Raw genomic sequence first — 11,322 nt, 5'->3', positions numbered from 1 at the left:
AAATGAGCTCCTCGTTCCGTTGCGTTTTCTTCTGCTGGCAGTGATCCGGCGTCTTCTTCCTTGGCTTGAAGTCTTTCAGTGCGGTTTCTACAGACTGAAGACATATAGTGAAAACCACCTAAGTCACAATAATATCTCAAGGCAGTCTGCTATCCGTAAACATACTAGGTGACTCTAAAAATGTCGACTTTTATGACTTGATTTTTCCAAGACGTGCTTGGGAGCGCGCGCCAATTCCGTGGACTAGTTAAGCATGCAGATATAACGACTAGTTTAAATTAAAAACACTGGAAATAAAAATTCATCCAAGGAAGAAGGTTGCGTGTGGTTATCGTTGGACAAGGAGGCAAGTGATTGGGGCAGTTTTGGTATTAGTATTCATAATCGGTCAATGATATCAACTGTTGGCTTGCGGGGCGGTACCACCTGTTGTGCTGTTATTATGTCAGTGAAGCATAACATACAATATATATTAATATTTAAAAATATAACAGACAAGTAGCCCAAATGATAGTACTTCTGTTACTGGTATAGATGTCATGCTCTGCTACCGGCTGTCACTCTCCATCACGTAGCGATACTCACGTGAACCGTTCCCTCCCTTGCCATGAGGGTTTTTCTCCGAGTTCTTCAGTTTTCCTCCCTCCTTAAAAATAAACATGTGAGTTGAGTGTTGTGAATATATAATGTCGTGGTAGTGCGAACATAAAAAAAGGAGCCCCTTACGGGCCGGGAGCTGCAAGTGATGATGGTTGTAAAATATAAATATACATCGACTCAGTAGTGAACGCAACAGGGAGGCCAGCTAGCTGATTATGCTAGCCAAAGCAAAAGATAAAAGACATATTTAAACATGCCTTTTCATATTAAAAGATATAAGAAACAAAAATCTCCCGGTTGTCATGATCATTTGCATGTTCTTTTTTCTAATTTGCAGTGAGGGGTGTACCTCATAAACAACATTTAACTAAGGGGGAGGGGGAGGGGGGTGATAATAGTAAGTGAAAACCATTTATTGAAAGGTATGCCAGTCAATAGAAGTGTAGTAAATATTGATTGCAGTAAACACCAAATCTCTTGGTTATCTAGACGTGGAAAAATTCATTAATGAGTCTGAACAGAGAACAGACAAGAAAATTACGGGTGTTCTCCATAAGTCTTGTTGTATAAGGAAAGCTAGCCAGGGTTTGGTATCCCTGTGGTTAGTCCGCCACAGGGATACCAAGCCATGTGAAGGGTCAATGTCAAGTTAAGGATCCGTGGAGACATGCAAGCTTGACTAGCGTGGGCTGCTGGTAAACTCAATAGTGGGATATAAACAGGAAAAATATAGATAAGTGGTATAACAGGATACAGGAAGTATTAGATGGACGTTATAACCTTCTCTCCTTTCCCTTCCCCCAGAAGGATTTAAAGTAAACTGCCTCGGGCAAACAGTTTAAATGGCATCGTTATGATACTGAAAATGAACCACAGATACCAACGCTGCGCAGTTTCTAATCAGTATGGATGTGTCGTGAATAACATAATCTGGACCGATTAGGGATCCCCCAGCATTGGTGAAAAATTAAACCAAACACGGTTCAAGAGGATTGCGATTAGGCACGAGAAATTACTCGTGGTCATTCATCCGCCGGAAACATTACTAATAGCGCCGCGTGTCCCCTTCTCTAGAAGTATTAGACTCTAGGTACCTAGCATCATTCGGCCAAACCGTAATCAAAGCAACCAGACAGTCACCCTCGCAATTAAAGAGCCGCTACGCAGGCTACCTCGCAATTTATCTTTACAATACTAGAACCCAGAGTCTTCGTTCTCCGGAGGCGAGAAGAAACGGAGGATCTGGGTACAAGATTTCAGATTTTTATGAAACAAAACACGCATGCGTACTAATGATGAGAGGATCAGATAATCCCAATGACGTGTATTCACAGTGAAACCAAGCTAGGTTTCTGTGGTAAAATGTTATGAGAAAATGTATGGAGATACTTAAAAATGCTCAATAAAATGTGAAATAAAGTTAAGAAATTTTAGCTGACGTTTTTTCCCATACATTTTGTTATAACATGACACCACAGAAACTTAGCTTGGGCTACCTGTGGTGTATTGTATTCATACAGGATTCGTACGTGCTCTGCTTCATGACTTGAAAGGAACTTGAGACAAAGGCTTCATGAAAAGCTCATTTAATTTTTGGGAGATGAAAGCTTCCGGTATTATTTTACATATAGGTTAGAGTTACTTCTGTCTTCTATGACTATCTCACGTGGCTATTCATGTGTCACTATAAATTTCTAGTCGGGTATCTTTACATCGAGCGATTTAGGAAGATACCCGATCCTATTAAGCTAAACAACTTTATGTGCTTTCATGCACTGATAAAATGGCCGCCGCATATAAGAAAGTTACTAGCTAAAGTTCACACATGTCTGTAGAAGAGATAACTAGCTAAAAACTAGTGTGAGCTGCGTCGGTGTTTCTAATGAAACAGTAATGATAAAAAGGTAAATTATACACCGTGAAAAGATGAAAAAACTTACTGACGTTTCGGACGCTAGTCCTTCGTCGGAGTAAAGGACTAGCGTCCGAAACGTCAGTACGTTTTTTCATCTATTCACGGTGAATAATTTACCTACTTTTTTGCTATGAGTCTGAGGCAGCTTTATTTAGCCATGCGTAGTAAAAGAATTTTCAGACTCCCCACAATCGACCGCAGAGTCATGTCATCCTTATTTACTGCGTATATCATGTGAATGACAGTACTCTTCGGCTAAGAGTGTCATCCACTTAATCCTCTTGACAAAAATGAATGGAAGACTAGGTGCTACAAGTCTGACGCTCATAAAACTGGGCGGTAGGGTCTGAAATGGATGGATCATGACGAAATGCGAGAAAAATATCAAGTTGCATAGTGCAATTCAGGCATCTAAAATATTATTGGCTTCAAACCCTATGAATATTGGTAAACATTTTTGAAAACGTGAATTTTAGATTTATTTTACGCGTCGATTGCAGGGGTGTCCGAGCAACGAAGTTCTTTGTCTTTAAAGCACAAAATGTCTTAGGTTTTAATAAGACTACTACATCCAAGTGGTTCTCTTACAACTTTTCGTTGATGCATCGAATTTACTCTCGTAAGCGGAGAAATATAAGCGCCTGTTTACTAGCCTGTTAATAGCTTCCGTCTCATCAAATACTAACCTTTAAGACAATTCATAACAAGGGTTTATCATTAGCAAGCAAGCACCTGTTCATTTATTCAAACTGCACGGTACTAATTCAATATGCGTGGATTACAAGAACGGAATAAAGCATCAGGAAAAACGTCTGCGAAAGCACTTTTTGAAAAACACTGAAAAAAACTGACACAACAAAAAATACATATATCAAAAACACAACGAAGGTTGCGATTTCGATTTTGTCCGCTTTTTTAGGAAAGTACAATTAATAAAAATAATAATAATAATATTAATAGTAAAATGATAACGGCAATTTTTTTCAAATTTTCCTTCAATTCATCCTAACTTTTATGTCTTGCGCCATGCGTTAGAAAATGAGCTTCGATTCTACGATGTTCTCAGCTAGTTTACGACATTCACTTTTGAACTTTTGTTTTTTATCATGTGTGAAAACTTTTGGTTTCTGCGGGTGATCTCTCGTTTGTTTCTGGTTTAGTCACAATAAATAATGTGTCCCTTTAGAAAATTTTCGTGGCCCGATCTGGTAGTAATATTTTGACTTTCGTTAATTACGATTCCCGTATAGTCACGACTGATCTGATATTTCCCCTGTTGTTATCTAAGAATCCACGCATGAATGGCCACCTCTTCTACAGTTGGTCGGGGGTATTTTGCTTGAGGCTTTAAACTTCACTTTTAGATTAGAGATCACGACAATCATGGACCCCTGGATTCCGATCTCAAGCATCGAGTCTTCAAAAAGTATGACCAAGTACAGAACGCCGAAAGCGATGTTTTGAAGTTCCTTATTTTTGAGATCAAAACAGGAAAATGATGGAAGATTTTGTAGACATACCGTGGCGTGGATGATAGCATTGTTTGTGTCAAGAGTTTTGTTTTGATGGAGAGAATAAAAGGTGGCCTTGGCCGCACGTGAATGAACCATGACTGCGCGAGCATGTGTGACTCAGTAGCTTGTTGTAGCACTCTTCACCTGCACCTGACGGAAGTTATATCCAGAATATAAATAAGCGCCAATAATGGCGACAGGAGGCCCAAACATGGCATTTTAGTTACTTTTACCTATTTCAAACTTCTTTACATAGAAATTAAAGTGCCTTTCAAGCCCTCATAAAGTAAACAAGAATGACCTTTACTTTCTTTTTGATACTTCTCTTTTCGTTGCCGAGATATTCAACATAGAAATCACGATATGATGACGTCAACCTAGGATCCTTGTAAAAAGTCAAATCCTCAAATATGAATATCTCTGTGAAAATTAGCTCAAAACGACAGAAACGTTTGGTGGTCGTAGTGCACTGTAACCAACATAAGATTCATATGAAACCAAGATTATAGATTGAAATGGGTCATTTTCTTTATTCTCTTTGAATGGTATTACTTCACACTTTATTTTGAGCACTTAGGATATTATGCCTTGATACCGAGGGCAAGATTCATAGCTTCGCCTCTTGTCTCTTGAATATATCTTTGTCTCTCCTATTTCAGACAAATAAGAAGATTAGAAAAATAAATGGCACGATGTATTAGAAAGAAATGCTGCCTTGATAAAATGGGAAATTACAGGCATGCAGAAGGAAATTGAAAGGAAGAAAAATGGGTGAAAGGATGGATGGGATGGATGGAGGGAGGGAGGGATGGATGGAGGGAGGGATGGATGGAGGGAGGGAGGGTTGGATGGATGGAGGGAGGGAGGGATGGATGGAGGGAGGGAGGGTTGGATGGATGGAGGGAGGGAGGAAGGGAGGGAGGGAGGGAGGGAGGGAGGGAGGGATGGATGGATGGAGGGAGGGAGGGAGGGATGGATGGATGGAGGGAGGGAGGGAGGGATGGATGGATGGGTTGATGAGTAGATGAATTGATGGGTAAATGGATGGTTAAAATAAGAATGCATGAATGGATAAATGAACAGAAGAATGAATGGGTGGTTGGACAGAAGGATAGATGAATGAATGGAAGAATAGATGGATAAATGGTTGGGAAAAAAAGGAATGCACGCATGGATCATGGTTGGCTGAATGAGATAGATTGATAAACAACAAGTCCTATCACTCTTGCTTACCAGCTCTTGGTTAGCTCTGTATTCTTTTCTTTTGTAGTCAGACCACTGTTTCAGAAGTTTTCTTTCAATTTCAATTTCATATTTTTGTTCATCAGTTAGTGGTGCAATTTTCCTGCAAAACAAGAATAAAGAAGTCTAAGAGATTGGAATACCACCACATTTATTAAGTCACAGTTCACACATGTGAATGTAAACTGGTGCAAAATGCCCTCGTGTTAAGGAAGGGACCCTTTGCACTAATTCCCTATTCCCTATTAATTTTTCTTCTCATGAAATTCAACAACATTTCTCATATATATTTTTTTCTTTGTTTTGTCCCCCAGATTGACATAACATGCAAGGGGTCTATTGGCCCTTCCCAAAATTATCTTTGATGCGAGACTAAGATGGGGAAAAAATACCAGTGACTAATTCCATTGAAAAAAAGGGTGATTTCTTTTGTATATTCATGTTAACATCACAAGTAAGATAAATAATTTTTGAGAAGGGTATTGACAATGCCCTTTGATCAAATCATAGTACTTTAGTTTACAGCTTATTTGATGGAAAAAACTCAGTTACATAAAACTTGCTGTTATAGGCTGCTTGCATGATGGTGTCATTTACTACCACTACCAAAATGCTGCACAAATTTTATTTCTTATTCAAATTTGAAAAGAAAAATGGTGCTAATTAAAGGGGCACTTGAATGAAAATCAATAAAAATTAGAAATGACTTGAAACTTGGTTAAACTTATCTATATGGCCCAGAAAGTGGCCAAGCAACATCATTTTCAATTTTATTCAGCATCTAAATTGTGAGTAAATGACATCATTTACTCAACCCTATTTTCTTTTCCCTTTTAACCCAAAATATCTCAACAGCAAGTTGCTCCCAGGCTAAAATTTTCACTAATTTTCAATAATTGAGTCATATTATCCTCAAATACTTCAATTATTCGGGCTTTCAAAAATCGGGGCGTTTTCATCCAAGTGCCCCTTTAACTGATTAAAAGAAAGTGTGCAAGGGATTCTGGTAGTGGTAGTAATGATGCTATAATGCAAGTGACCTAATGGTACTTACACTATGGCTAATGGCTTTACTTTAAATAAGCGACTGAGAGAATTAACAGTCCATATCTTTGGATCTTTTTGCCTTAACTCTTTAACTTCTTTGGCCTTCAAATAGTAAATATATGGTTACATGATTGAGATAAAATAGACAAAAATGAAGTTGAAATCAAATAAATCCTCATGTACCTCTTCAGGATCTAAACTATCTTTGAAATCCTTTACTTCATCTTGTGTAAGATGCCACCAGGGTCTTTCAAATGCTTCCTGAAAACAGATATGTTAATAATAATATAGTAATATTGCAGCATGTCAGAAAAAAGCAAATAAAAGCATTGATAAGTAGAGTGGCCAGTAGACATTTTTAGAGTTGTTGTTTGTTGTACACATTTCAGACCATGTGATGCCACTCTTGGCAGTTGATTCTTTCATGTGTAAATATTTTAACATGTTTGTCATAAAAGAACAATTATTCTCAAGAGAATGTCATGTGATCTGAAATGGACAATTTGCATACATCTAAAAAAGTTTATTAACAGAAACTATGAAAAGGACTGGAAGTAGAACTATAAGAAATAATTATGATTTAAGCATGGGTATTGTAGCGGTGAGATTGCTCGCCTCTCACCAATGCATCAGGTTTTGATATGCAGTGTCAATGCAGCTGTATGTGAGTAGAGTTGTTTGTTGGTTCTCTCCTGTGCTTCAAGGGCTTTTTGCCAGGTTCTCCAGCTTTCTTCCCTTCATAAAAAATCAACTTCTAAATTCCATTTCGGAGGGACACAGGTTTGTTAGGCAATTATTACAGTGTAAGTGCTACACTCATAAAAAAACAAAGACTGTTTGTTTGTTTTTTGTTTTATTATTGTAGAAGAGGAACAAAGAAATCTTTTTTGATTTCGGAGTATTCATAATTTAAACCAATTTGTTACTGTGCAGACACACTAACTGGGAAGACTTGAATAAAACTGACCAATCATATAACAGTAAACTAAACAGAGAACTTATAACAGCGCTAGCCAATAAGATTATTGCATTGTCATGTTTTCATTATACTGATGTGCTAACTGATTGGCTGGTTAAAAATATTGAAATAAATGTTCCAATATGATTGGTTATCTATAATAGTTAATTGAAGTGGTCCCAGTTGGATTATCCACACAATAAGTAAGTATATACTTACTTTTGAGAAGAGCAGAGCATTTGGATCTTTTCTTGGTGGATGATAGCACACAAATGCTGTTTTATTCCTTGTCAGAGATATTTGTGGTCTATAAAACAGGGGAAAAAGCTAGTTATTTGGATGTCATATCAATTGCCTATGATACCACGGCATGCTTAAAATAATGGTTATGCAGTTGTCGGTTATGTTCACCAGTAATTAGTTTTAGCCTAGCTATGCCTCATTTCTGGCTCTGCAATGATGCTGGTCAAAATGACTGGCAAGGCCAGGATTTGACCAGAAAGGTTCCAATTCTGGCCAGACATTTTCCAATGACCAGCAGTTCAATTAAGTCCTGGATATAAACCATGATTTCAGTTCAATCCTTGTCAAGGTTTGCTTATTTGAACTAATTTGTTGGAAGAAACAAAATTCAATGTGGTAAGAAATGCTTATAGAAATGCTCTCTCCCCAGTTGTCAGTCCAGTGCCAGTTATAGGTCCTGTCTGAATCCCCCCTTCCCTCCCACCCCAAGGGCATATCTTGTGACATGCTTCAAATATGTAAGATTTCAGCTGCTACAAATAATTAATTATCGCCAACACACAACAAAAAAGAGAATGTACTTACTTCTCGTCTTCATTTTCAACTTCACTAAATTGTGGCCTTGAATTTTTTGTAGTTGTGAAGAAGTCAAGTTTATTAGTTTCATTAGACAGCCTGTATTCTGCTTCAATCTGTTCAACTGTTTTTGGTTTGTCTAGTTTTATGAGGCTTCTTCTTCGTCTCTGTGCTGCTTTAGCCCATGCAGGAACACCAACAGTACGTGGGGTGTTTTTCATGAAAACTGAAGTAGTAGAAATTCCTCTGGCAGCTAAATGTTTGATGCCTATATTTGACAAAAACCAATAATGTAAAGGATTCAAACCTTAAATCAATTATACAGTAGCATACAGGGGAGGGGGGGGGGGGGGTGGTTGGAGAAAGAACAACATTACAGAGTTTGTATGGAAGAAAACTGGAATTAATCCTGGACAACTGCTTTCAACCATAAGTAACGCAGCTCACTCTAGTTTTTAGCTACTAGTTATCTCTTCAACCATAAATAGAGGGGAGGGGTGGAAGGGGAGGCGTGTTATATTAGCTCATGGGTTTAACTGTAAATTTATGACAATTTACAGTAAAAGAAGGGCTGCAAATACAAGGTACTAATCCAAGGACACTCTTTTTACTCGTGGTAACACACAACACACACACAATTAGACATATCGTCAGTCAAAAGACTTACAACTCCAAGGACGTACACTGCTCAACTAAAAAGTTCTCAAAATCATGTGCAAAGAGTTTCTTTGGCGAGATTAGCTACCTGTTAAATAAACGTATAACTATCCTTTATCCCACTTACCGTTGTTCGCTAATACTCCATCGACAAAGCAGCAAACGCTTGAAATAGGTGCACCACAGTTCAGTGAACGAGCAGCAGCCATCTTGAATATCATGTATAGAGACAAAAATACGCCCATGGGGGGCAGGGCTGGCACCAAAAGAAAAGAAAAAGACTATTAAAATCACTAATTAATAAATTCTTAAAAATTGATTTTATATTTAATAGATATTATCTTTCTTTAAGATTGAAGGAAAAATGCCGCAAAAATATGATCTGTATAGCCAATATGCACGAGCTATTGGAAGGATTATTGTGACTCTCCCTTCCCCAGTTAGTTGTATTTATAGCATGCAGTGAGTATTTGGGATCCCTGTGCATCAACAATTAACGCCTGGCATAAATCAATATTCTCTCCTTGCTTTACTTACTCACTCAAGTCATGGCCTTACCTCGATTAAAAACGGTGATAACACGAGAAAGATTCTATAAAACAGCAGTCGTCCTTTTCTTTCACGGTGAAGAAGGATCTGCTCAAGCTGTTAAAGACAATCTTAAAAGTTTACTCCTTAAAAACTTTGATTTTGACCATATAAGAGTTATCTATCCACAAGCTCCCGAAATTCCATACACCATCGAAGGAAAGCAACTTAGAAGCGTTTGGTTTGATAGAAAAACGTACAGTCCAACATGTCCAGAACAAATGGACTCTATAGAAAGAAGCTGCAGTTTAGTGAAACAATTAGTTAATGATTTAGTAACAAGTGGGATAAGAAAAGAAAGGATTGTTCTGGGAGGTCTTGATATGGGTGCTCAGCTTGCCATGCATTTGGGTTATAGGTAAGAAATAAATGAATGCAGGGCTGTCAACTCTCCTGGATAAACCGGGAGTCTCCAGATTTTGGACCGTGTCTCCCGGTCTCCAGATTAGAGTATCAAATCTCCCGGATAATCCCGAAGCTGGCCATTTCTTGTCTTGTGAGACTAGACTTTCACAACCATAAAATTCCAATTATTTCATGTTATTTGTGTTATTTTACATCGCTAACAAAATCAAAACGTTCCTCATAAACTGTTCTTGCAAGCAGGCCATTGTAGTATAAGCGATAATCTAATTGGTCAGAAATAAACCAATCACATCAAATGTTACAAAGCGAAAGACACCTTTTTGCGCGCTTTTTGACACGCTGTGACGTCATGTCCCTTCCCTATCAAATTCTCCAGATTTGAATATCTCGGGGGTTGACAGCCCTGTGAATGAATAGATGAACCAATGAATGGATAAGTGGGTTAGTGGATGGGTGAAAGTGTGAGTAAATAAATGATGAATAAATGTGAATAAATGATCGATGAATGGAAGGGCGGATGGATAGATTTATGAATGGTTAATTAAATGATTTGTAAATGAATAATTTGGTTGGATGATGAATGGAGTGGATAGATGGAAGGGTGGATTGGCTGATAGATTGAGGAATGGATAGTCTGTAGATACTGTAGATGGATTGGATATTTGATGGACTTATGGACGAGGGATGAGGAGACAGGCAGATGAGCAGTCAAAATTATGGAGAAAGAAAGGGAAGGAAAAAAGGAAGAATGAATGGATGGAAAAAATTGTTATCACTATCACCAATGAAATCACAGCAGTGGGACAGATCAATGGGGTTGAACTGAAAGCAATACGAATGATGAATCGATAATTATATAACAGTGATTTATCTTTTTTCATTTAGTTGGTTTGATAATCTTTTCCAGGTATCTCCCTGAAGTTGCTGGCATATTTGGTTTGTCGTCACATCTAAGCCCAACATCCACTGTTTATCATCATATTCTAAAACAGAAACAAGCTAACAAGGATGTGAAATTTCCCAAACTTTTATTATGTAATGACCATGAAGACAGAAAAGTGACATTCAAATGGGCCTCTCTGACAGCAGAATGCTTCATGGATCTGGACATTGAGAGTGAATTTCAAGTGTATTATGGGACAGAGGAAGGAGTTTCACTGTACGAACTGGTCAATCTCAGAGACTGGATACTTGATGTATTACCAGATGAAAAATTAGATACTAAAAATAAAAAGTGAAAACAGCCCCATTAGTTGTAACTCGTACTGCTAGAAAATACTTTTATCTCCCACATACCATGGATAGGTTGGAATTTAGAGAGTATTCATAATCTATGGGGTGGGGGGCCCTGGCGATTTACATAACTTAAAAACGAATCTTTTCACCCTCCCCCTGTCCTTGAATTCCAGATAAAACTAAAACCTTTGTAATAGTCACCCTCCCTTCTAAAATTACTGGATCTGCTCCTGGGCCTCCTCAAACATAGCCAGCGTTTTTCAATGATCCCCCCCACCCACTCCACAAGGACTATGGAGGAAACTTTAGAGGAAACAATATCAATTTTTTTTTTTGATAGTTCAGCCCCCTTCACCCTCATTGTTACAGGAGAAAATGAC

The 11,322-nt window shown here is 38.0% G+C and overlaps 2 protein-coding genes across 2 annotated transcripts; one reads left to right on the top strand and one right to left on the bottom strand.

Moving 5' to 3' along the window:
- Positions 1–4,532: 4,532 nt before the first annotated feature.
- On the bottom strand, positions 4,533–8,982 carry LOC116289500 (uncharacterized). The gene is made up of 7 exons (XM_031696444.1): positions 8,880–8,982; positions 8,105–8,363; positions 7,496–7,583; positions 6,502–6,579; positions 6,326–6,420; positions 5,263–5,374; positions 4,533–4,679 (listed from the first exon to the last, which is right to left on the bottom strand). The coding sequence occupies exons 1-7, from the start codon at positions 8,971–8,973 to the stop codon at positions 4,611–4,613; spliced, it is 795 nt and encodes a 264-aa protein (XP_031552304.1). The 5' UTR covers positions 8,974–8,982; the 3' UTR covers positions 4,533–4,610.
- Positions 8,983–9,266: 284 nt separating this feature from the next.
- Positions 9,267–10,955, top strand: LOC116289497 (lysophospholipase-like protein 1). Its single transcript, XM_031696440.1, has 2 exons — positions 9,267–9,698; positions 10,614–10,955. Exons 1-2 carry the CDS (start codon positions 9,301–9,303, stop codon positions 10,942–10,944), a joined length of 729 nt encoding a protein of 242 aa, XP_031552300.1. The 5' UTR covers positions 9,267–9,300; the 3' UTR covers positions 10,945–10,955.
- Positions 10,956–11,322: the final 367 nt, after the last annotated feature.

Source organism: Actinia tenebrosa, unplaced genomic scaffold (genome assembly GCF_029948245.1).
Source record: "Actinia tenebrosa isolate PJP-AT-01 unplaced genomic scaffold, QUT_ActTen_1.0 PGA_scaffold3__52_contigs__length_22856419, whole genome shotgun sequence".
NCBI classification, from domain to species: Eukaryota; Metazoa; Cnidaria; class Anthozoa; order Actiniaria; family Actiniidae; genus Actinia; species Actinia tenebrosa.
The sequence above is the reverse complement of the archived record's forward strand: the minus strand, read 5'-3'. Positions and strand labels throughout refer to the sequence as shown.

Excerpts from the sequence above, each read along its gene's own strand:
- LOC116289500 (XM_031696444.1), bottom strand. The coding sequence starts at position 8,973 with ATGATATTCAAGATGGCTGCTGCTCGTTCACTGAACTGTGGTGCACCT. Across the intron at positions 7,584-8,104 it reads GTTGAAAATGAAGACGAGAA|ACCACAAATATCTCTGACAA; the intron begins GTAAGTACATTC and ends CCTGTTTTATAG. Across the intron at positions 6,580-7,495 it reads ATGCTCTGCTCTTCTCAAAA|GAAGCATTTGAAAGACCCTG; the intron begins GTAAGTATATAC and ends ATCTGTTTTCAG.
- LOC116289497 (XM_031696440.1), top strand. The coding sequence starts at position 9,301 with ATGGCCTTACCTCGATTAAAAACGGTGATAACACGAGAAAGATTCTAT. Across the intron at positions 9,699-10,613 it reads GCCATGCATTTGGGTTATAG|GTATCTCCCTGAAGTTGCTG; the intron begins GTAAGAAATAAA and ends AATCTTTTCCAG.